At 45.0% G+C, this 26,842-nt stretch overlaps 1 protein-coding gene across 1 annotated transcript in view; it reads left to right on the forward strand.

Annotated features, from left to right (window-relative positions):
* Nucleotides 1–26,842, forward strand: part of VWA3B (von Willebrand factor A domain containing 3B) — a 250,393-nt gene that overhangs the window by 82,823 nt on the left and 140,728 nt on the right. The window contains 1 exon segment of the mRNA XM_050755024.1: nucleotides 20,794–20,990. Coding sequence (XP_050610981.1) covers nucleotides 20,794–20,990 — 197 coding nt within the window.

A 26,842-nucleotide genomic window follows, 5' to 3' on the forward strand; every position in this document is an offset into this window, starting at 1 on the left:
AGCCGGGCGTGCTGGCGGGTGCCTGTAGTCCCAGCTCCTCGGGAGGCTGAGGCAGGAGAATGGCGTGAACCCGGGAGGCAGAGATCACAGTGAGCCGAGATCGTGCCACTGCACTCCAGCCTAGCAATGGAGACTCTGTCTCAAAAACAACAACACAACAACAAAGCAGGTTCTTGACAAGCTCTTGTATACTGAGGGAAACCAGACCTCCGTGTAAAACTGGGCTCAATTCTGAGTACAACAGGGGCAGGTGGGGATTCATAGCGAAGGAGCGGGGGGCGCCGGTGGATGGGAAGTTGTTCAGAGGAGATGTTAGGGCACGAGGGCTTCTGGCTAAACAGCTTGACAGGATTCCTGCAGGAGAGAGGCCAGTGTGATCAGATGTCACCGGGGGCGGTGGGAAGGAAGACGCTGATCGGATAGCCAAGCGATCAGATACTGAGGGTGGGGCACTCTGGCTACACTGACTGAGGCTTTTTGCTGAAATCGGGCGATGCAGAGATGAGCATAGAAGTACAAAGGTTGAGGCCTCGCTGAGAAGAGCGTTCAGAGGAGCCTGGCTGAAGGCTGGGCAAGGGAGACTGTCAAGTTGCCTGTGCTCTTCCAGCGAGGAGGAGCAGGAGGAGAGCTCAGTGATCGGCTCGGCTAACCTTGACCCTTACATGCAGACAAAATCCCGTCCAAGCTGTCTGTGTCTGTGCAGGCAACCATCTGACTCACTTTCAGATGCCTATGGGAAGGCCTAAATCAGTTTTCTTTGAGCAGGGTCCAGGACCTCGCGGCAGAAGGGGGCACAGGCCGGGGAAAATGTGTGGAATGTTTACTTGGAAGGAGTAGTGTGAATAGGGGTTTGAGTTATTAATATTAAAAAGAAATTATTAAAATCCAGTTGCATTTCTGGTATTCACTTAGCACTCTTTCATCTAAGTTGGAATAGCCACTTGAAATTTTGGAGTTTGGAAGACTGATTTGCATTCCCTGAACGGTAGTAACAGACATATGACCATAGTGTGGGCACATACTGTGTGTCAGCTGCTGCCCTGAGGGGTGGGCTTATATTTAGCTCATTTAAGCCTCATAACTCTATGGGGGAGTTTCTTATTCTCTCCAATTGACAGGTGAGGAAACTGAGTCACAGAGGGGTTAAGTCGTTGGCCATGGTCACATAGCCAGCAAACATAGTCTGATTTTAAACCCAAAATGCAGAACAGAAACGTTCCTGCCTAGTTAAACTTCTACAAACAATGCTAGCAGTGGGGCTATATTCATCTTAATATTAGTTTCCATGATTTAATTAGCACCTACCCGATTCTGAGTAAATGAAAACTCTTCTTGGTGTTTAATGTGTTCCAGCCCCACAACTGCACCATACAAACAAGCTCATTGCATTTTTACTAATGAATGACATTGAGACCACACAAAGGATTTTCTCCCTTTTCTTTCTCATAAAGCAAAGCATTTTTCATAACAAAGGGCGTGAGTTTAGGGGTGAGAAAGACCCAGTTATAAATCCCAGCTCCATCACTAGACCCACCTGAGTTTGTCTCTTTCAGACATCTTCTTCCACACAACCGCTATCATAATCTTCATGCTGAGGAACTCCTGTGCAGATGAAATGCAACGACGCATGCTCCACACCAAGCAGGAGCTTGACGTCAGCTCATTCTTTGCCCTTTCACACTTGGGGGAGTTGGTATACAGATTCTCCTGCCTGGCCTTTCCTCTGTAAGGTGCTGGTTTCCTTTGGGGCACACCTGGTAGACGCACATACCTTACATCTCAGGCACTGTTTAAGGCTACCTATGCGTTTTAACTCATTTCATATTTGCCACAATCTTAAGAGACAGGTGCTACTGCTACTATTATCTTCATTTTGGCTTCAGTAACTTGCCCAAAGCTACACAGCTAACGAGTGATGGAGCCTAGATTCGAAACCTGGTCCACCAGTAAAAGTACTGATGTCTGCCTCCCTCCCATCAGCCGTGTAATCAGGGTGTCTGATTAAATCATCCTGATTTAATCCCTATGGGATGACACTGGGACTTTTGAAAGCTCCCCAGGTGATCCTAGTGTGTAGCTAATTTTGGAACTACTGCCAGGCTGCAGTGCCTCCTGGGTTACAGAGGTGCAGTGGGCAGAGAGCAGGGAGGTCAGGCCGGCCGGGAAAGGGATGCAGTTAGAGGAGAAATGGGGACGGGGACTTGTGTAGAGGGAGAGAGAGGTTGAGGCGTGGGCAAGCCTGCTCTGTGTGACTTGATAAATTCCTGGCGACTGTGGCCTTTTCCTGTGACTGGGTGTCCTGACTTGGGCCTAGGGCACTGGCTGCCGCGGTTACATTGCTAGGGTTGGCTCCCTGGGGATTCCTGAGAGGGGCCTAATAGGCTTGTCTGGAGGAGCTGCTCACGTGTAGTGACACCCACTGGAAAACCCAGATGGTCCCCTGTCATCCTGCAGATGAAGAAAATGAACACCAAGCAGGGGGCCCAGGCAAAACCCAGCACCTTTGCCCGGCAAAGAGAATGGGGAGCCTGCTGCTAAGGCATTTGTTTGGGGGAGTGTGTGGACTGAATTGTGCCCCACCAAATTCATACAGTGAAGCCCCCACCATGTGACTGTATTTGGAGATAGGGTCGTTAAAAAGGTAATTAAAGGACCAGGTACGGTGGCTCACGCCTGTAATCCCAGCACTTTGGGAGGCCAAGGAGGGTGGATCACCTGAGGTCAGCAGTTCAAGACCAGCCTGGTCAACATGGCAAAACCCCATCTCTACCAAAAATACAAAAATTAGCCAGGTGTAGTGGCACACGCCTTTAATCCAGCCACTTGGGAGGCTGAGGCACAAGAATTGCTTGAACTCAGGAGGTGGAGGCTGCAGTGAGCAAAGATTGCCCCATTACGCTCCAGTCTGGGCAACAGAGCGAGACTCTGTCTCAAAACAAACAAACAACAAAACAGTAATTAAGGTCAAATGAGGTCATAAAAGGAGGGCCCTAATCTGATAGGACTGGTGTCTTTGTAAGAAGAGGGAGAGACTCCAGCGAGCCTTCTCCCCACAAGCACACGGAGGAAAGGTCATGGACAGCACAGAGAAGGTGGCCATCTCCTAACCAGGAAGAACAGCCTCATCAGAAACAGCGCTGCTGGCACCTTCATCCTGGACCTCCACCCTCAAACAGAGAGAAAATAAATGTCTGGCCTTTAAGCCCCCCAGCCTCTGGTGTTTTGTGACGGCAGCCCAAGCTGACCAATACGAGGCGTATTTAAGTTTGGTGTAGTTAGTCTTAAGAGTTAACAGAAGGTCTTGGAGGTTATTCCTAAAGGAAACAGATGAGTTATAAGCCTCAGATATTGGACAATGATGTATCAGTTCCCTTTGTTTCAATCTAATACACACACACACACACACACACACACACACACACACACAAAAACCCAAAATAACTCTAAGCAGAAATTTTCAAAGAATTCTTTGAATGTACCATCTCTATTTAAAAAGGAAAGTTTGGCCAGGACCGTTCATCATTGGCTAGCCATCTCAGCTTTCGCAACTTCAATCTGGCCCCAGAGTCTATACCACGTGTCTGACCTGCTCTCGTTCCCACCGCAGCCCAGAGTTACTGAGGCAAAAGCTGGCTCAGTGCAAGACTGGCTTGGACGGCCTCCTAGGAAGGCAGCAGCTGTTCCCCTAAGCTGACTGCTCAGGGACTGCAGACCCCAGGAGAGAAGGTGGCCAGCGGGAGAGGGAAGGGGCGTATCGGAGGAGATCCAGCCAGCTGCCGTTCTGCACACTGGTTCTAGGTCACCTGGCACATACAGATCCATAGGACCAGGAGGGCAGTTGCTGGGAGAAATGTCTCATGAGTCTGGTGCCTGGGATGAAAAGAAGGTGAGAAGAAGGTAAGGCCACTGATAGTTTTTTTTTTTTTTAAACCTCTTTTTATTACCAAGAGCAGGACATGAGAGTTCCCTGGAAAAAAAAATCTGACAAAAATATATGAATCAATGGTTTGTAGGACTCTGAACACTAATAATGAAAGTCAGTGATTTCTGACATACAGGGCAAAAAAAAGGTGAGCTCTAGGTTTCCCTCGCTTCCTGGCTTGAGAGAGTTCCAGGCCCTGGTGCACAGAGAAGGAACCCAAGCGGAGCCCAGAAAACATCCGGAGTTTGGGAGACAGAGCTGAGGGTCCGGAGGGACCAAGGCAGCTACAATTCACGGGACAAAGTACCAGAGAGGAGACAGATGCACAGAGAGAGAAATCCAGAAATTGGCAAAGGGTTCCCCTCAAGAATTCATTTGAATACTGATCAGCTCATGCATGTGAGAAGAGTACCTGAGTCTGGGGAAAGGGCCGTTGGAAAGAATTAGAAGAAACGGGGCTTGGAATTCACACAAGACCAAGAACAGTGCGTGTCCTCATCAGCCTGAAAGCTTTAGAATTCATGAGTCCCTGGGGAGACTGCTTGGAAAGGTCTTGCCTCAGTCATGGGGAATAATTAGCTTTAAATCAAGCACTGCTCTGGGCCCTCCTAAGAAATCATTAAAGCAAGACATGAAAAGAACAAACTATTTCTAGGTAACATAGCTGCATCTCTGAACAAAGCTCAAGAAAATGTATAAGAACAAAAGCATCCAGTACCCAACAAGGTCAAACTCACAATGACTGGCATCTAATCAAAGATTACAAGACGTGAAAAGAAGCAGAAAAATGTGACCCGTAATAAGTGGAAAAATCAATCAATCAAAACTGACTGAGAACTAACACAGACATTAGAATTGGCAGAAGAATCACTCAGGGTTATAACTGTATTCCATATGTTCAAAAGCTAAGTCTAGACAAGGAAAATATTTTAAAAAGACACATACTGAACTTTTAGAGATGAAAACTTAAGAGAAGAAAATATGTTAGATGAAAAGCTTACTAAATGGAATCAAGGGCAGATTAGATATTGCAGGAAAAGAGATGAGTGGACTTGAAGACAGCAATAGAAACTCTCCAAAATGAGACAGACATAGGAAAAAAAGAATTTTGAAAAACCCAAAAGAGCATCTGTGAACTGTGGGACAATTTCAAGTGGCCAAATATACATTAGATGGGATTCCTGAGGGGAGGAAGTAGAAGGGGCAGGGAACAGAAAAATATTTAAAGAAATGTGTTGACAAGTTTCCAAATTTGATGAAAACTACAAACCCAGAGATCCAAGAAGTTCAGTGAATGCTAAACACAAGAAAATATGGAAAACTACACGCAGACACATCTTAATTGGTTTGCTTAAAATCAGTAATACAGAGGAAATCTTAAAAGCAGCCAGAACAACGACAAAAAAGATACGCACAAAGCCACACAGACAAGGATGACAGCAGATTTCTCACTCAAATGAAAAGACAGCAGAGCAGCATTTTTTCTTTCAGTACCGGAAACATTCAGCCTAGAATTCTATACAAAGAAAAATATCTTTCAAAAACAAAGACAAAAGAAAGACATTTTCAGACGTACGCAAGCTGAAATAATTTACCATTGGCACATATTATACATGAAGTGATGTCATATTACTTGAAGTTAGGCTACGAGAAGTTGAAGATATATACTATAAACCTAAGATAACCACTGAAATAACAAGACAAGCTGACAAAGGAAATAAAATGGAATTAAAAATACACAAACCAAATCCTGTCGGAAAAAAAAAAAAAAAGAACAAAGAACAGATAGGGCTAATAGAAAACAAACAGCAAGGCGATAAACATACATCTAACCATACGTATGTGGAAACTTACCAATGTGTACACTTTGAAGGCATATGAGATATTATATGTCAATTGTGGCTCAATACAACTCTCGGTAAAGTGAAAAAAGAGAGAAGGAGAGTCACTCCTCTGGCACTGAGCTGTTCAGAGACGTGGGTGGGACATACCTGGGCATTCTCTGTGTGTCTGTGTGTATGTGTGTGTGTGTCTCAGTGTGCCTGTTCTAGGCATGACCCTCAAACACGAAGATGGCTTTTCTCACAAAACGTTAAAGAATTTGTCCAGGCTGAGCGTGGTGGCTCACACCTGTAATCCCAACACTTTGGGAGGCTGAAGTGGGCAGATCACTTCAGTCCAGACCTGTAGTCCCAACTACCTAGGAGGCTGAGGTAGGAGAATCGCTTGAGTCGAGAAGTGGGGAGTCGAGGTGGCAGTGAGTGGTGATCACACCACGGCATTCCAGCCTGGGTGACAGAGCCGAGACTGTGTCTCAAAATGAATCAATGAATCAATGAATCAATCAATAGAATTTGTCCAAAGTTTGGGAAGCTTGACCCTTCTTTGATGATGCTGCCTCTCAAAGCATTTCAGGGACTCCTCATTTGGAATCACCTTCACAGCCATTTTGTGACCCAGTAGAGATCATTAGTCTAATCACATTGTGTAGTCATGCTTCAGTCATGAACAGAGACAGTCCAAAAGATTACCATCTGAGACTCAAGACTGGACTCCGAATACCTGCTTGTTTCAAAATACCAAATTCAGTTTCAAAAGACAAGGAAATGGCTAAAGGTTCATTCAGGCTCTGCAGGCCGTTGTAACCTACAGTAGGTCTACAGGAGTTTAGAGCACATATATTTTGAACAAATGGAGAGGGGGATGGTGCTTATTTTCATTAGCAATTGTATTAAATAATCAGCAGGATGTCTTTGTACTCCTGGGTGGTGATGAAGTACACAGGCTCAGAGTTAGGAAGATTCTTTTGTTTTTTTTTTGAGACGGAATATCACTGTCACCAGGCTGGAGTGCAGTGGTGCGACCTCGGCTCACTGCAACCTCTGTCTCCCAGGTACAAGTGATTCTCCCGCCTCAGCCTCCCGAGTAGCTGGGACTACAGGTGCCCGCCACCATGCCCGGCTAATTTTTGTATTTTCAGTAGAGATGGGGTTTCACCATGTTGGCCAGGATGGTCTCGATCTCTTGACCTCGTGATCCACTCACCTCGGCCTCCCAAAGTGCTGAGATTACAGGCGTGAGCCACCGCACCCACCCAGAAAGATATTAAACCTGGCTCTGTCCACTCCTGCTGTGTGATGCTGGGCAAGACACTTATTATCTGTGCCTCAGTTTCCTTATTTGCAAAATGTAGATGATAATGATAATACCTACTGCATGGACTGTTATGAAAGTTAAATGAGAAAACACATGTAAAACACCTAGACCTGTGCTGCCCCATAGGTAGGATGTAATGAGGGCTTCAGCAAAGGTTAATCCACTTGTCTATTCTTTCGTTTATTTAGTGCTTTCTCTGTGTAGCACTGTGGTAGATGATTACATAATGGTAAATAAGAGACATGGAACGGGCCCTCATAAAGCAGGACCTACATGAACCGTCTCTTGCTCCGTGAAGGTAGAAAATCAGATGAACACAAATGGGGTATTTACGATTGAGGAAAAGTGGGAGCTTCTGAGCTATTCCCAGGGTCAAGGAAAGGTTTCCTGAGGAAGTAACTTTGGAGCTGATATCTGAGGGTTGAAGAGGTAAGTGAATGAGGTGAAAGGATGGGAGAGAGCGGGGAGTACTTGCCGGGAAGAAGAACAGCGTATGCAAAGGCCCTGAAGCAGAAAGGAGAACAGCACTTTAGAAGAACTGGAAAGAGGAGTGTGGCTGGAGTGCAGTGTCCAGTGATGAGTCTGGAGAGGGAGGCAGGGACCCAATTGTGCTGGCTCTGGAGGCCGCGGTACAGGGGTTCACCCTCAATTTCATACCAATGGCCAGCCGCTAGGGGATTGTAAGCGGGAGAATGCTAAGATCGGATTTACATTTAGAAAAAAAAAATCACTTTGGCTACTGGGTGGGAAACAAGTTGGAGACGAGGGGACAAACAGGATGAGGGAAGAGAATAAAGATGTTAGTACAGTGATGGTGGCAATCCTGAACACGAGCAGGAGGAGCCTGTGAAGGTGATAAATGGGGAGGTATGAGGGAGAGTTTGGTTGTTGAATTGACAGTGGAACAGGAAAAGTTCCCTTGTCCTCCTTGCAGGATGTGTGATGGGAGAGTGGCTTGCTTCTTCAGTGCCCCGCTGCTCAAACCTCTAGGGGAACATTCAGACGGGCAGGCTGTGGGGTGCCACAGGATGCTCTTGCTTGTGTTAACCAGCTCAGTTTGACCCTCTACCTTGTCGCAAGGACAGAGGCTTTTGGTATCCTGGATTCTTGCTTTGGTGTACTGGAAGAGTCGTATCAAACGTGGGCTTGAGAATGAGTGGTTTTATTGAGTGGAAGCATCTCAGCAGATGGGGGAGCCAGAAGGGTGGTTCTTTTCCCCTGGAGTCAGGCTGCTTGGCAGCCCGGACTCTCCTCTGACTGCCCCAGCCAAACTCGGCGTCATTCTGCTGGTCAGTGGCCTGCTGGCATGCCGGTGCATTCCTCCCGACATCCAGCCGTCTGTGTGTTCCTCCTCTGATGTGCTTCTCTCAATGTCCAGCTGCTTCTGCCTCTGCACAGAATGGGGGCATGACAGGCCAGGGTGGTCTTGGGAAAGGCAACATTTGGGCAGGAAAACAGAAACACATGTCCTCACCTAGGTCCATGGGGGTGGAGCCCTAGCCAGGGTCCACACCCTTCCTGTACCCAGCACTTTCCTTCCCCACTTCCATTATCATTTAAAGGGACCAGCTCTTCCCTTCCCAGCACTTCGTATCAATAGGACTTGGGGGTGGGGGAAATGGAGGTGTCAAAAGTAAGCTCCTAGATGGATACGCTGTCGTCCACTATGCTGAGAGAATGCTGGAGGAGAACCAGGTGGGGGTGGGGGATGACACATTTTGTTTGAACCTGTTGAGACTGAAGCATCCTTGAGAGCCTGGTAGAGAAACAGAGGAGGCAATTGACTATGTAGGTGGAGAATTCAGATACACTATTGGGGTGAAGTGAACATTCTTGGTATAAAGATAAATAAAGGCGTATCAAGCAGGAACCCCATGTTTCTGAATCTTTAACTCCAAGTTCTTTGGACTCTGATATCCACAGAGGTGAAATATCATCTGAGTTTTCTGTTCTGCACCAATGCTAGATGTTTAATAAGTGTACTAGATGAAGACTATTTTGCCAACAGGATGACTTGCAATTTGAGAGCAGAACAAGCTAATTTACAGAGTACTTGTACATGTTTATCTTCTCAAGGGTGTCTTCCCTTTTTGCTCAAAGAAGGCTGCAGAAGAGATCTGGGGCAGGGCACAGCTGGTTTCTTATGCAACCAGAAGCAAATGGCACACTTGTCAAAGTGTTCACACTTCAGGCAAGGCAAAGGATAAAATAATATTTCTTCCTAGAACTCACATTTTCTTCAGAATGCCTTTATATCTGTAAAGCTCTCCGTATAGTCAAGTGAACTTTGACAAGGTTGATTAATAAGCAACAAGTGAGAATGCTAGAAAGGACCAAGACTATGTTTACTCAAATAATGCATTTTCCAGTGGGCACTGAGCTTTGTATTTTCCAGACCAAAAGCACATGTGGCAAAACATTTGCAGAAAAATACCATGTGATTCTCCCATGATTCAAGATTAATTTCTCAAAATTTTCTCCTCAAATTTGGGAGAATTGGTTGGTTAGAATTTTGTAGATGCTATGCATTTAACTTGGGAAAAATATTGGAATGCGATACAGGTATGGTGAAATGTCAACATTAAAAATCATGTTGTTAAAAAATGACTGTAGAGGACTGGGCGCCAGTGGATTACACCTGTAATCCCAGAACTTTCGGAGGCCAAGGTGGGCAGATCATGAGGTCAAGAGATCGAGACCATTCTGGCCAACATTGTGAAACCCTGTCTCTACTAAAAATACAAAAATTAGCTGGGCGTGGTGGCGGGCGCCTGTAGTCCCAGCTACTTGAGAGGCTGAGGCAGGAGAATCGCTTGAACCCAGGAGGTGGAGCTTGCAGTGAGCTGAGATTGTGCCACTGCACTCCAGCCTGGGCAACAGAGCGAGACTCAGTCTCAAAAGAAAAAAAAATGACTGTGGAAAAGTACAACAAACCTATTGAGTAATTATATTTAGTGTATTTGGGCCCCTAATTATGGAAACACAAAATACCTGGCCAAAAAATGGCAGAGTTAAGGACCTTCAAAACTTCTCCTTCATAGAAGGCACAAGGACCTTATCAGAATCAACTTTTTTCATAACTCTAGGAATTAACCCAAGGTGTGCAGCAATCTGAGGAGTGTTTTAAAAAAAAAAAAAAATTGAATCTCAGTAAGAACAGTGAGTTGGTGGCATTTTAGCTAGTCCTATTCACATTCTCCAGCTCCAGCTTCTCACTAACCTCGAAAACCAACAGTTTTTGATCACAGTGGAAACCGTAGGCTCACAGCCACTGGAGGGGGCAGGATGGGGTTGGAGTTCCTTCAAAGCTTCATTTCCAGAATAATTCTCATTATTTGACCTGTCCACAGGCTCTCTGGAAGACCCCACTTACAAAGCTTTCTTTATTTGACTTCACTCAGTTCTTCCTCCGTGGGAAAAGCCTTTTCTCTGGGGACAGTTGTCAAAAACAATGAGAAGTGATTGATTAACTTTGTGGCTGACTGAGGTTGTAGATAACCGTCAGGATGAACAAGAGGTAAACCAAAACACTTAAGATGAAAAACTGGGGAATGGGATGTCCATTGGTCTTTCCAAAGCTCTGGGGTATTACTGGGAATCTATCATGCATAGCCCAGGCAGACACATGCACAGGGCTGTGGGCATGCCCAGGCTATGCATATGTTCAAAAAAAGACTCAGGAGGGTCCTCAGCTCTCATCTTGGGCTGAGCTTGAGGTTGTGCGCAAGCAAGAAGTAAAGGCTGAGGGAGAGTTGTTCACTGCTGCAGCGTGGAAAGTGTGGCCTGATACACACACAGCTCCTCAGCAAGGAATAGTCCAAAAGATGTAAGGAAATCTCTGTTCAATTATTAGCTGACCACTGAGTTAACTGAGCAGAGACTCCAGTGGCTACAAATGACAAAGAATGCAGATTTTACAGAATTCAGGAGTCATAAACCAACAGAATCACAACAAACTCTGGGCAGGTGGGAGAATCTGATTTCCAGAGTTGCTGAGTCTTATTATTTAAAATGTCCAGTAGTCAACAACAACAACAAAAACGAGGCATGCAAAGAAACAAAGTATGGACCATACAAAGGAAAAACGGCAATCCATGGGAACTGTCCATGAGGAAACTGTCCATGTCCAGGAGGAGGCCCAGGCATTGACCTTACTAGATAAAGATATTAAATAAGTGATTTTAAATATGTCAAAGAACTAAAGGAAACTATGTCTAAAGAACATAGGGAGTATAAGAACAATGTCTTACCAAATAGAGATATCCATAATGAGAGAAATTTTTTTTTAAGAAGCAAGTAGAAATTCTGGAGTTGAAAAAAGTTCTGGAGTACAAAGTATTGAAATGAGGAATTGACTAGAGGGGTTCAACACCAGATTTGAGCAAGCAGGAGAACAAACCAATGAACTTTTAGATAGCTCAACTGAGGTTACCCAGTCTGAAGAACAAAAGGATTAAGAATGAAAAAAACCTAACAGAGTCTTAGAGACCAATGGCATACCATAAAGTCCAGCTACTCAGGAGGCTGAGGCAGGAGAATCACTTGAACCCAGGAGGCAGAGGTTACAGTAAGCTGAGATCGTGCCACTGCACTCCAGGGTGGGTGACAGAGTGAGACTCTGTCTCAAAAAAAAAAAAAGGGAAAATTAATATAAACAAAAAACAAGAGAATTTACTTTCAGCAAACCTGCCCTAAAGAAATACTAAAGGAAATCCTTCAGGATAAAATGAAAGACTGTTGGAGAATAACTTGAATCCACAGGAAGAAATAAAGGGCACCAATAGAGATACCTACGTGGGTAAACAGAAATTATAGTATAAAAATATTTTTGTGTGTGTAACTGTTTTTTCTCCTATCTGATTCAAAAGACAACTTTATAAAGCAAAAATTTTAATCTGTTCTGATAGACACACATGTATAAAGGTGTACTTTATATGAGAATAACAACACAATGGACGGAGGAGGCAGTAGAGTTATATAGATTTAATGTTTTATATATTATTGAAATTAAGTTGATTAATCTGAGTGATAAGATTTTGATTAAAATCTCCATGGCAGACACTAAGAAATAGTAAAAGAAATTCCAAATAACTTAAAATTGAATACTAGAAAATATTCGCTTAACACAAAATAAGGTAGTAATAGAGGAATAGAAGAATGAAAAAGATATGACATGTAGAAAACAAATAACAAAATGGCAGACATTAATGTTACCACATCATTTATTATATGAAGTGTAAATGGATTAGCTGGGCACAGTGGCACACACCTGTAGTCCCAGCTACTTGAGAGGCTGAGGTTGGAGGATTGCTTGAGGCCAGGAGTTTGAGGCTGCAGTGCACTATGATTGCACCTATAAATAGCTACTGCACTCCAGTCTGGACAAGATAGTGAGTGCATAACTGTCTCAAAAAAAAAAAAAAAAGAAGCAAAAAGTCAATGGATTAAACACTTTAATTGAATGGCAAATGAGTGAAAACAAAACAAAACACACACACACAAAAATCCCCGTGATCCAACTATATGCTCTCTACAAGAGACACATTTTAGATTGAATGACAAAAATAGGATGAATGTAAAGAATGGAAAAAGACATACCATACAAATAAGTAACAAAAAGAAAGCTGAATAGTTATACTAATTTCAGACAAAAGAGTCTTTAAGACAGAAATTCTTATTAGAGACGAAGGACATTTGGTAATGATAAAAGTGTCAGTTATTTACCAGGAAGATGTAACAATTATAAATACATAACCATGTGCACGTAACAACAGTTTACCAAAATATAAGAAGGAAAAAATGACAGAAAAACTGACAGGTCTTCTATAGTTTGATGATAGTAGATGAAGATTTCATTATCCCACTTTCAATATGGGATGAAACAATTGGGCAGAAGATTGACTAGGAAATAAAAGACTAAACAACACTTCAAACCAACTAAATTTAATAGACATCTATAGAAGATTTTATGAAACAGCAGTAGAATACATATTCTTAAGTGTACATTCTCTAGAATAGGCCATATGTTAGGCCACAAAACAAGTTGCTGTAAGTTTAAAAGGATTGTAATCATACAAAGTTTCTTTCTGACTACAGTGGATGAAATTAAAATAAATAAGAGTAGGACATTTTGAATATTGACAAATATGTGAATACTAACAACATACTTCTAAATAACCAGAGGGTGAAATATATCAAACAGGAAATTTAAAAATACTTTGAAGTGAATGAAAACAAAAAGTTTGACATTCCAAAACCTATGGGATGCAACTAAAGCAGTGCTTAGCTGAAAACACTTACCTCAAAAAAGAAGAAAGATCTCAAATCAGTTATCCAAACCTCTGCCTTAAGAAATTAGAAGAGTAAACTAAAGTGAAACAAACAGAAGGAAAGAAATAATAAAAAAATTAGAGAAGCTATAAATAAAATGAAAAATAGAAAAACAATAAAATTAAAACATTAAATGTTGGTTGCTTTAGAAGATCAACAAAGCTGACAAATCCTTACCTAGACAAACCAAGAAAGGGGAGAGAGAGAGAGGGAGAGAGAGAGAGAGAGAGAGAGAGAGACACCCATATTACTAAAATCAGGAATGGGAAAGAAGGGGTATGAGTACCAGCCTTTTGGAAATAAAAGTGATTATAAGAGACTACTATGAACACTATGAACAATTGTATGTTGATGAATAAGATAACCTAAATGAAATGGACAAATTCCTAGAAAGACACAAACTACCAAAACTGACTCAAGAAGAAATGGAAATTCTGCATAGATCTGTCATAAGCAACTGAGTTAGTAATTTTTTTAAAAAGTCTGCACAAAGAGAAGCCAGGACCAGATGTCTTCACTGGTGACTTCTTTCAAGTGTTTAAAGAATAATTAACACCAATCCTTTATTTTTTTTAATTTGGCAGATAACATTGTATCTATTTATCATGTATAACATGATGTTTTGAAGTATATATAGATTGTGAAATTTTGTTAAATCTAGCTAATTAAAAATTAGATTACCTCACATAGTAAACATTTTTGTGGTGAGAGCACTTAATAGTTCTCTTTGGGTTTTTCAAGAATATAATTTCAAGAATATAATTTATCGCCATTAACTATAGCCACCTTGCTGTCGAATTTTATGATATGTGAATTATACCTCAAAAAGTTTTTGAAAGAACATATGAAATAAATATACTGACTAAAGATTTTTTTTTAAAACCTCAGCAACAGTGATGCAAGATCAAAAAGGTGACAAGTATTTTAATTTTCTAAAGGAAGCAGATTCAGCTTTCCATCTTGGTTTCATTCCAGCATTCACACTCTGTTTTAGGGTTCTCATCCTCTCCACTTAACATGTGAATTTCAGGTCACTCAGTCTAAATTTCCCTAACTCCATCAATCCTTTCTCACTTCCTAATCTCAATTGTTCCATGTTGTACCAAACATCTTGAATCAGTCTGTGTTTATCTTGCGATGCCACAGCTATTTTTAAAGAAGTAACAGCCTAAGGTACAGTCTGATGCCTACCTCACCGATCCTCAACTACTTTCAATTTGTTTTAAATGCTAGTTAGATGTAGACACAGTAAGATGTGGCTTTTATAATTCTTCTCTTGCAGTCTGTAGTCCCTTTAGTGGTTTCTTCTCAGTCTTCATGCAGGCTTGTCGCTAAATTAACGGCTCCTTATTTCTCTGTAGCCAGCTGCAGGTGCTGTAGTTTAAAAATTCTTCCTGCAGCTGCATCATTCACACCTTACGTCTAAAATAATTCTTTTTAAGATTCCTTCTTTCAGAATCATAAGGCAGAAGAGAAAGTGAGGGAAATGTTGAACCATGTCTTTAGGGGGCATTAGCTCCTCTTCCGTGTTCTTTCTGTTATTGGTGTTTGATGTTCTTTGTTTTTATGTCTGCTTCTTTTTTGCCTCCTTGTTTTTTTATTTCTTTTCTCTCTCTCCCACCTCTACCTCCTGAGGATTATAGGAATTGAGAACACTATGGGTTGGAATCATTTTTCCAGTTGGGCACGCCATGGAGCCCTTCTTTATAACAGAGGTTTTATTTGACCCTCAGTTCTTGTGTGTAGCCCGTGGGGGTGCTCCAGAGAACATTTACCTGATCTCCACAGTGAATCAGTTTGGTAGAATGTTGGAGGGTTACCATCCTCCATCTCCTTCATCCCCTCCTCCCCATTTCTTGGCTCCCCTGCAGTGCCAGGCACATATGCTTGGTATCTGTAGTCCCTTTAGTGGTTTCTTCTCTAAAGGGACTTTAGCAAGTCTACCACTTGCATGGTACTTTAGCAAGTGTAGGTTAACAGCAGGTTTAGTTAACAACTGCAGCAGACAAAGGGCTTGATTGCTCAGAGATGAGCTGCTCTCTCACACCACACTGTCGCCACCTGGCTCCTGGATCTCAGACTGGGATGGGCTTCATCTTACTTTCAGAGAACTCACAGCCCTTGCAGCTGCTCCGTGCTTAACCGGCTCACAGGGCTGAAACCTCACTCATCTCACCAGCAGGCGGGACCAGATTTCTTTTCCTGACAGTTGCTACCTTTCTCCCTCCTTTCCCAGCTGTCCTCAATTCTGGTTTCCTTCCTTTTCTCCTCTCCCTTCCTTCCTTCCCTTTTTCTGTCCTCCCTCCCCTCCGTCCCTCCCTTCTATCTTTCCCTTCTTTCCTGCCTCCCTCCCTCCCTCCCTCCTTCCCTCATCCTCGCCACTTCACATGTGAATTTCAGGTCACTCAGTCTAAATTTCCCTAACTCCATCAATCCTGTCTCACTTCCTAATCTCAATTGTTCCATGTTGTACCAAACATCTCCCTTCCTCCCTCCCTCCCTCCCTCCCTCCCTCCCTCCTTCCTTCCTTCCTTCCTTCCTTCCTTCCTTCCTTCCTTCCTTCCTTCCTTCCTTCCTTCCTTCCTTCCTTCCTCTCCCTGCCTTCTTTCTCTTCCTCCCTTCTTTCCTTCTGCCTTCCTTTTCAGCTAATTCACAGCATTCTTTTCCTGTGCCACTCCCCATGTGGCGGCCAAGAGTTTGTTCATTGTCTCATGGCACCTGTGATCACAGGGGTTATGGCCCGTTAAATACAAGCCCTCAAAAACGTTCTATGCGGAACGACTCTGGGGCTGAACAGCTTTGGGAATCATGCTTGTGGTAAGCCCCACTGCCCATTCCCCTAAGAAAGTCTTAGAGAAGTCCTGTGATCAAGAACCCCTTGAAACCTTTTCAAGCTCCCCAAACTTTTTGTTTAAGGAACCCTCTTCCTGAGTAGAAGCCACTGACATGCAGTGGAAGCAGTTTCTGTGGGACCCACTCTTGGAAACGTCAGACTTGATCTAGAGTTCTGGTTTATTCATTTGCTGACAGCCCTCCTGAAAGGCATGTGGGGCTAGCATGGCAGGAATGAGGTGCCAGGCAGTAACATTTAGTGGAGGAGGATGGGAGACGGGAGTTATGGTGGTGAGAAATCCTGATGGCTGTGAGCCCCTCTGGAGCTGAACCTGGAGGGCGGTTGGATGAGGGACAGTGAGAGGAGGGGGCTAGGAAAACTGCGCCCAATTTATCTTTGTGTGTGTGGCCCTGGCTATAGCAGGGATGGTTTTCAAAAGCATTTTCCCAGTAGGTCTTTTTCACTGAAAAATGTTCTGAGATTGACAAGTAGGATGGGGAGGACAGGGCTGGTTAATCCTGTGGCATAGATGTGCTCCCTTCTCATAACAGAAAGAACATCTTCAGCAATCTGTCCTGTGGAATAGGAAAGTCATGTAATCAGGATTAGCTGTGAGCTCGTACCTCTAGAATAAATGAATTCTCTCTTGGTGAGAATTCATGTAACATTTGTAATTAAGATGACTGCTGGGGAATGGGAAGGACCCCTTAGTAAGTGACGCTAATGAATGGATGACGCCCTTCCCTGCCCCTCCCAGGAAAATGAGACTCAGCCACTAATTGGTGTAATTAGCACTGGAAGTTAAAAGATTTCCTTTCTTCCTTCCTTCCTTCCTTCCTTCCTTCCTTCCTTTCTTTCTTTCTTTCTTTCTTTCTTTCTTTCTTTCTTTCTTTCTTTCTTTCTTTCTTTCTTTCTTTTCTTTTCTTTTCTTTCTTTCTTTCTCTCTCTCTCTCTCTCTTTCTTTCTTTCTTTCTTTCTTTCTTTCTTCTTTTTTCTTTTCTTCCTCCTTTCTTTAGCTTTAGAGTGCCTGGGCTCTTTGGTTTCGATTGCTTGGTCACCCTTCTTTCCTCTGTGAAAGTTCAGGTTGCTCTGGCGGCTTGCCTGAACCCCCTTTTCAGATGGTAATTGGGAGCCTGAATCCTGCCCTCAGGACTGCACCGTCTGGTCCACGGTGAAGTTGGAGTCAGAAGTTAGTCTCTGCCTCTTTCAAAACCCTTGCTAGGATTGGTTCGAATGTGTTTGTAGGAAGTTCTATGGTAAGCTTGAATTTATACTGGATGGAGGGCTCTTATCTTTTTTAAAAGAAGGCTGCCCAAAACAGAGCAGAAGGATATAATAAGGTGTGTGTTTTTATGGAAATAATTGAATGAAGATTTAATTTCCTACTACACCTATGGATCAGGAAAAAAAGGGAGAGGAGAAAAGGAAAGGTCTTCCTAAGCAAAAACACAGTGAATGGGAATATAATTAATAAAAACTGAGGAAAATGTCGCCCCAAGGGTTTCTCCGAGGAGGCTGATCTCCCTGACAGAAACGGTGGCGTCCTCTTTTTGCTGCCTCTGTGTGATGGGGGAGTGTGCAGGCGAACCCCAGGGACTCGAAGCTCTGAGAAGCCTCTGGCTTGAGCTCCCGGAGAAGGGTGAAAAGACGCTTCATGATTCATGGAGAAGCCAGTTCCCGGTGTCGGGGATGCTGCTCTGAGGGGCTTCTGATGCCAGGTTGGTTTCAAGTCCAAAATCCAAAACAAGCTTCTTTGAGAAGTTCCCCACTCGTAGGTTTCAGAGTGAATTCTTTCAATGGCGTTCTATTAAAATTCAAGGACATGGGTCTCATAAAGCATTCATGTGTCCTTTACATATTATACAGAAGGAATTGGCTCTAACACGATTTATGTCTTCCAATCTTACTCTAATTATATATCCCATTAAATATAGTAATGGGAAAGTCTGGGCCATATTTTTGTTTCCCTAACAGTGAGTGCTACTTTTTAATTACTAGGACTTCACTTGCGTCTGTGTCTGATGGAAGCATCAGCTGATGGGGTTGCCAAGTCTTAACTGAGAAGTCCTTTCCACCTTAAGCCAGTGGCAAAGCTTTGGCTGCACAATACAGTTGCCTGGGGAGCTTCAAAAAATCCCAGTGTGCAGGCCGCGCTCCCAAACCAGTTAAAACTGAATCTACTGGATGGGACTCAGGCATCAGTATTTCCTTTAAAGCTCCTCAGGGGATGCCACTGTGAAAGGCTGAGAGCCATTAATGGAAGCGGAGTTAAACAAAACTCTGTAGCGCTGGTGGACCTCCTACGTGATAGCACTGTTAGAAAAAAACATTGCCCTGCCCAGAACCCCTTCCGCGTCTTCCTAGGGCTCCCACGGTCCCAGTGGGGCCAAAGCCTCAGGGTCCTCTGCCTTCCAGTGGTGTGCAGGTGTTTAACAACCCACTCCCGGGAATGAAAAAAACCCCGATGTGTGGCGTGTGTGACTTCCAGATTCCGTAAATACTCCCACCGAGGTCTGTTTCAGCCTACCAAGGGGCCATCGCCGAGCATGGAGTTGGGAGACGTGCGCAGCCAACTCCAGACACCAGTGCCTCCTTCCAGCTTCACAGTTCCTCACCCCTCCTTTGTGTCCACCCCTGAGTAACTCATTCTCCCTTAGGTGCTGTTCCAAGTTTTGAGTAATCTAGAAAAATAGTTTTCTGCTTGTGTGATATGCTGGCTTGTCCTGCTCAGGTAACATGACACGTCTTCCCAGTTAGACTGTGGATTACCCCTGGAAAACACCACGGGAATGTGCCTGAGGCTGGAGATGTTTAGGCAGTTGGCATTCTGGGTTATACTTTACCCTGTGGAGCTAAGGTGAGTTGTCCTAGATAGAGCACATGAGGTCTCTGAGCCTGCAGGGTGGAATGCCAGGCTGTGAGTCAGGACACACTCACCAAGGTGACAAGGGAGTTTCATGGGAGGCAGCCTGCTAGCCTTTGTGGGTTGATCACCTCCACCTCATCACTTCTGTTTCCACCACATTACAAAGCACATTCACATGCCTTGTCTTTCCTTCCTTCCTTCCTTCCTTCTCTTTCTTTCTATTCTTTCTTCTCTCTCTCCTTCCTCCCTCCCTCTCTTTCTTTCTTTTCTTTTCTCTTTTCTTTTTTCTTTTCTTTTCCTTTCTTTTCTTTTCTTTTCTTTCTTTCTGTTTCTTTCTTTCGTTTCTTTCTTTTCTTTCTTTCTCTTTCTCTCTCCTTCCTTCCTTCTTTTCTTCCTTTCTTTCTTCTTTTTCTTTCTTTCTTCTCTCTCTCTCTCCTTCCTCTCTCCCTCCCTTTCTTTCCTTCTCTTTCTTTCTCTCTTTTTCTATCTCTCCCTTTCATTCATTCTTTCTTTCTCTTTCTCTCTTTCCTTCCTTCCTCCCTCCCTCCCACCCACCCACTCTCTTTCTTTCTTTCTCTCTCTCTTTCTTTTTTTCTTCCTTTCTCTTTCTTTCTTTCTTCCTTTCTTTCCTTCCTTTCCTTCCTTCCTTCCTTCCTTCCTTCCTTCCTTCCTTCCTTCCTTCCTTCCTTCCTTCCTTCCTTCCTTCCTTCCTTCCTTCCTTCCTTCCTTCCTTCCTTCCTTCTTCCTTCCTTCCTTCTTTCTTTCTTTCTTTCTTTCTTTCTTTCTTTTTCTTTTTCTTTCTTTTTTCTTTCTTTCTTTCTTTCTTTCTCTCTCTCTCTCTCTCTCTCTTTTCTTTCTCTCTTTCTATCTTTTTTGATGGAATCTTGCTTTGTTACCCAGGCTGGAGTGCAGTGGTACAATCTCGGCTTACCACAACCTCTGCCTCCCGGGTTGAAGCAATTCTCCTGCCTCAGCCTCCCAAGTAGCTGGGATTACAGACGCGTGCCACCACACCCGGCTAATTTTTGTATTTTTAGTAGAGATGCGGTTTCGCCTTGTTGGCCAGGCTGGTTTCAAACTCCTGACCTCAGGTGATCCACCTGCCTTGGCCTCCCAAAGTGCTGGGATTACAGGTGTGAGCTACCACGCCTAGCTTCATATAACTTTTCTCACTGGATTGCTGCAGTTTACCTAGGAAGACCAAGCAAATACTATCTTCCAGCTGCAGGTGAAGAATCCTGCCTGAGCTAAGAGAGGTCAGGTGGAGTGACTCCCCCAAGTTTGAGCAACTTGCCCAAGCTCGTAGGTGATGGAGCCAGGACTTGAAGCCAGAGCTTCTGACTCCATCCTCACACATACATGGCTCCTGACACACAGCCTTGGTCTACTGGTCACCTCCACCCAAGTGTGGGGCCAGTCAACTTAGGGAGAGGAGGAAGTGAAATAAAAAATAACCCTGCTTTGCAGTCTTTTGAATTATTAGGTTGTTGCAAAAGTAATTGCGGTTTTTGTCATCAAAAGCCTAATAATTCTTTGCCAGTCCTGCTTTGGAAAGCTGTTTTCTGAAATGAAACATGGGTTTTGTGGTCCAATAAAGAACATGTTCCACGTTGGTCAATATTAAGTTGGGGATGTAAGATGAATGGCTCATGCCGGACGAATGGCTGACGAGCTGTGATTCTACAGAGTCAGAAACAACGTCTGTTGAGATTGCATCGGACCCAGAAGACACCTGGGACTCTAAGACGTGGCTGCAGAAATATGGCTTGAAGGCCCAGAAGCTATCCTTGTACGACGTCCTTGCCGACTGCTCTTTCCGCCACGCTGATGGAGTCGTGGATATAAAAGCCAAACCGGAGGATGAGTCCGTGCAGACCAGTGCGGTAGGTGAAGTGTGCTCCAGGGAGGGGCTGTGGCCTCCCCTCAAGCCCTGGGTGGGTGAGGCCTCCCTCAGGTCAGAAGGCGGGGAAGGGGCAGCAGGGAGAGAAACCAGCTTGAGTTTCTGTGAGGAAGGGGAGTCCTCTGTTTCCCTCCTCACCCTTCTCCAAAGGGCAGCTCTGGGAGTGGAGATCAAGGCTGGGAATGAGTTCTAGACATCAGTGAGTTGTAGATAAGCCAGGGGCTGGGCTTGGAGAAATCAGGCATTATGAGTCTCAGAATTATTCAACATTATGCAAATAGAGAAGCCCTTTGTTCCCCCGTATTGAATGGAAAAGAGAAATTGCTGGTGAGTGCAGCAGGAGTGTCTGTGGTCCTCTTGTGTTTTCCCTCATTTTTCCAGTGACTGTCAGCCAGCATACAGTGCAATCCCAGCAAATACGGAATCAGATTCTCCAAAGGGCTATAGCCATGAAAAACTTTGAAAGCTGCAGTTCCATTGTGGGTTTTGTAGGAATACAGCTTCTCCTAGTGCCCGACTCCAGCTCCCAGTGAAGGACAGTGCTGGACAGCAGTGCTGCCTAAACTCCAGCATCATGTGTATGATTCCGTAGGTCCGAAATGGGGCTCAAGAATTTGCATCCATAATAATCCCCAGGAGATTTTAGCGCTGCTGGTCCAGGGGCCACACCTTGAAAAGCAGAGAGGTGTAGAACAGGAGCCAGAAGATGAGGTATCAAAAGTTTAGGAGCGTGGAAAGACTAAGAAGTGTCCCAATAGGAAACAGAAATGAGGATAAAATGAACATGGCAGATTTGCAAAACCAAAGGAAGGCTCTTTCAGGAGGTGGCAAGGTCCCAGGTACACGCTGTGAAGTGAACCTAAAATGCAAGCCCAGGGCGGACAGGCAGGTGACCGGCGGGTGACCGCAGCCCAGAGGAGACACCTGGGAAAGAAAATCAAGGCCCCCCTCAAATACAGTGTCACCTCATGTATTCTCGAAGGCTCTGATTCAATGTCAAGGTCATTACTGAGATGCTGGAACTCCAGTGGAGGTGGAACTCCAGTCCTGTTGCCACTTGTTATTAGGCTGACCAGCCACTGAGCCCCACATGCCCTTCATGGAAAGGGCACTGTCCTTCGGGGCTGTGGGAGCCACACCACGTTGTGTTCTTCCCCTTCGCTGCTGTGCATTTATGACAAACTGCACGGAGGAAAATATAAAAACTGAATTAGAAAAATGCGGAGTTGACGCAGCTTGTTTCCTGGCTTACCCTAGGATGCAGGGTAATTGCCACGGTGCAGGGAAAATCTCATTTGTGGGTTTCCTCCCCCAGCACAGTTTTCTGGTTCTGTAGACATTATTCAGTGATGTTCAGCAAATCATACATAACTAAATTTTCATTTTAAAAATAGGCCAGGCGCGGTGGCTTACGTCTAGAATCCCAGCACTTTGGGAGGCCAAGGCGGGCAGATCACGTGAGGTCAGGAGTTTGTGACCAGCCTGGCCAACATGGTGAAACCCCGTCTCTACTAAAAATACAAAAATTAGCCAGGCATGGTGGCGCGTGCCTGTAATCCCAGCTACTTGGGAGGCTGAGGCAAGAGAATCGCTTGAACCCAGGAGTCAGAGGTTGTAGTGAGCCGAGATTGCGCCATTGCACTCCAGCCTGGGCGGCAGAGGGAGACTTTGTCTCAAAATAAAATAAAATAAATACATTAGACCCTGGTTATTTCAAAATGCTAATCCCCATCAATTTGAACATAGCTTACTGCAAACTGATGACAATGCAGTATATTCAAGCTAGCTCTAATACTGATCACCTCCTAACTCTTGTCAATTTTAAATGAAATTTTACAGGACCACTTTGAATAATTTGGCTTACAAGAGGGAATTTTACCTCATTTTTTTGTGCTAGTCAAGTATATTATGGTAAAGATTGAGAATTGTCAATCTACCTGTTTATTATTATTATTTTTACAAATACTGATGAGAAAGGAACAGTTTTATTTTTAGTCTTTGGGACTACATACTGCAACTGGATTCACACCTAAAATTGTGATGTGTGTAAAGTAGGCAGAAAATAAGGCTGTGAAATAGGTAAATTATTTAGGGTTCCCCCGACTCCCACTGGGCAAGTTTTATTTAACAATAAAAACTGGTTTATAGTAACAGACCCAGGAAAACTCATTAACGCAGGCATGGATGGCTGAAAAGGCCTTGTTATGTAGCAATTCAAAGACATGAACAATTGGGAGGAGGAGACAAGCAAGCATTTCTAATAAGGGAATTTCAGGCCAAGCCTGAGAACTTGATATTTCGGGCATCCCTGAAACCACACTGCATGCTTGGTTGCTTGAGCTTGTGCACAAAACCAGGCCTGATGTTCAAAGACCCATTCTTGTCTTTTTGTCTATTTTTCAAACAAATATTTATGGAGCCCCTGCTACGTACCAGTCCATGTGATGTGGCGGAAGGCACACTGGATATGGAAGGAGAAGTTCTAGGTATCAGTGCTGCTTCTACTAGTTAGTGACGATGAGACGTTGAACAAATCATGTGACTTCTTTGAGCGTCACGCTTCCTATTCGTGAAATGGGTAAAGTGCACATTTACAAATGCATGTCTGAGCACAGTGCCTGGCACATAGGAGATGCCCCACAGGTGTTGCCTTTCCTTGTTTCTGCACTACAAACACTGCGAATCAGAACTGAGCATTTATGGAGTGCTTTTGTGCTTCATATAGAAGGTAAACATTTGTGCTCTCATTTTACACAGGAGAGAACAGTCGCGGGAGCCGCGAGAGGTTAGGTAACTCGCTTGAGATTGATCTTGTGGCCGACGGAGGCAGGGTTTGAACTCGGGTCCCCCGGGCTTTCACACCGCGCTTTTCCCGTTCTGCCACGCTGGGCCTGACACAGAACCTGCCTCTCTGTGGTGTGTGGTCTGGCGGTTTTCCACTGGGCTGCGCGTGAGGCACGCGCAGGAAATGCCCCGTGATGGGGACGTGGTGAGCACGAGAGACAGGACACCTTTTCCTTTCCGTCCTTGCAGGGCAGCAGAGGTGTGGTGCCACCCCCGCCTGCCTTGGGAGCATAGGACGGACCTCATCATGTCCTCCAACCTCCTTCTGCTTTTTCTGGCTGATCTCCATGCAGTTAACTGTACTGGCAGAAACTGGAGGAAAACAGCCACAGTGCAATGCCTGGTTTCACTGTAAATTCCTGCCCGCTAATGTCAGTGGATATTTTGTGCTGCCCAGCAGTTGACTCAGTCCACTTGTTCTCACCAGTCACCACTGGACTCAGGAATTCTCATTGCCATGGGGCTCTGAACGTCCCTTTTCTGACCCCACTCCACCCCTCTCTGACTCCTAAAATCCCTCCACCACACCCTCTGGGCACATCATCAGCAAACCTCTGATGGCCTCCAGGCCTCTGAAACTTTCCCACTGGATTCTTATCGGGGCTTCTCCCTGAGAGGCCTTCCCTGCAGCCCTCTGGAGTGGGAGCTGGTTTCTCTCCCGTTCCCTTTGGACCTGTGGCCCCGGGGTGGCTGGTGGCCTCCTTGCTTCTCTTCACACTGTGTCACTGAAATCATCTCTTGTAGCTGTCACTTACTGAGCTCACCCTCGTCAGCCCTCAAGATTACCGGGCTTCTGTCTTGCTTTCATTGGCTCCAACACCTGCTTTAGTTCATAGTGACTTCAGTCCTGTATAGAGGACCTTTCCAATACCCCAGCCTCTCATTTCTTTGACCTTCTCTTCCCCGATGACTTCCTCCCCAACTCCATCTCTACCACTCCTGCCTTAGGCATGCCCTTGGCCTTGTCATAAATAACTGTGTAATAATAACCCACATCCTCAGTTCCAAATGACCCCCTGTCTGACCAGTCATCTGTAGGTTGTTTATTCTCTTGGGCTATTCCCACCTATCTGTCTATTCCCACCCGTCTGTCTAGTCCCACCCATCTGTCTAGTCCCACCCATCTGTCTATTCCCACCCATCTGTCTAGTCCCACCCATCTATCTAGTCCCACCCATCTGTCTATTCCCACCCATCTGTCTATTCCCACCCGTCTGTCTATTCCCACCCATCTGTCTAGTCCCACCCATCTGTCTATTCCCACCCATCTGTCTAGTCCCACCCATCTATCTAGTCCCACCCATCTGTCTATTCCCACCCATCTGTCTAGTCCCACCCATCTATCTAGTCCCACCCATCTGTCTATTCCCACCCATCTGTCTAGTCCCACCCATCTGTCTAGTCCCACCCATCTGTCTATTCCCACCCATCTGTCTATTCCCACCCATCTGTCTAGTCCCACCCATCTGTCTAGTCCCACCCATCTGTCTATTCCCACCCATCTGTCTAGTCCCACCCATCTGTCTATTCCCACCCATCTGTCTAGTCCCACCCATCTATCTAGTCCCACCCATCTGTCTATTCCCACCCATCTGTCTAGTTCCACCCATCTGTCTAGTCCCGCCCATCTGTCTAGTTCCACCCATCTGTCTAGTCCCACCCATCTGTCTAGTCCCACCCATCTGTCTGTTCCCACCCATCTGTCTATTCCCACCCATCTGTCTAGTCTCACCCATCTATCTAGTCCCACCCATCTGTCTATTCCCACCCATCTGTCTAGTTCCACCCATCTGTCTAGTCCCACCCATCTGTCTGTTCCCACCCATCTGTCTAGTCCCACCCATCTGTCTAGTCCCACCCATCTGTCTATTTCCACCCATCTGTCTAGTCCCACCCATCTGTCTATTCCCACCCATCTGTCTAGTCCCACCCATCTGTCTATTCCCACCCATCTGTCTCCTCCACCAGGATATAGGAGTTACTATTTCTACCACCTCCTCTCTGTCCTCTCTATCCTCCCATGCATCCTCAACCAATTTCCCCTTAAACTATTGCATTCATCTGGCAAAACCCCAGATTTAACCCTGGCTAAATCCAACTTTCCGCCTTTTCTGGCTTATCTCCGTGCAGTTAACTGTACTGGTAGAAACTGGAGAAAAACAGCCATGATGCAGTGCCTGGTTTCACTGTAAATTCACGCCCACTAATGTCAGTGGATCTTTTGTGCTGCCCAGCAGTCCACTCAGTCCCTCGCTGGCTGCCCTCTCCTGAAACACCCAGCACCTTCCGCTCCACACTCACTACACTCACTCTCCGCAGGTGAGCCGGCTTCCCCTGCCGTGAACATCAACGGGAATGTCATGAGCTTCTGCCTCCACATCTCAGCCCCCCGTGTCTGCCATCTACCTGTATTTCTCCCAGGCTGAATTGTCCTTGTCCTGTCTAAGGCTACTCCCTGCACGGGTACATGACTCTCTCTCCACTCATTTTATTCATTCTCCCCTTCTGCATCACAGCCTCCTATCGCCCCCGTTTCCAGATCATTCGCATCAGCACGCACACATTCTGCCATTTCTCCCATCTTAAAAGGTTTTCTGATCCCATGTGTACCTCTGGCTGTGCCTCATGCCTCCACTTCTTTTAGAATCCAATTCCTCAGTCGAGTTGCATACATTTCCTTCCTCTGCTTCTTCAATTCTCCTCCCATGCTCCTGGGACCTGCTTCTATCAGGCAGAACCCGCACCCCCCCGCCCGCCTGCCAACTTCCACCTCTCCACCAAAACACATGTTTTGCAGAGATCCCAAATTGCAGAGATCCCGAATTGCTAAATCCAGGGGTCCATTCTCAGTCTCTTTCTTGCTTGACCTGTTAGTAAGTTGATCTAGTTGGTCACTTCCTTGAATTTTTTTTTTCTCCAGAATACACACTGCTGGTTATCCTTCCACCTCACTGGCTGTTCCTTTCTCAGTCTTCTTTGTGACTTCTCCAC

This window comes from Macaca thibetana, chromosome 13, assembly GCF_024542745.1.
Source record: "Macaca thibetana thibetana isolate TM-01 chromosome 13, ASM2454274v1, whole genome shotgun sequence".
Classification (NCBI taxonomy): domain Eukaryota; kingdom Metazoa; phylum Chordata; class Mammalia; order Primates; family Cercopithecidae; genus Macaca; species Macaca thibetana.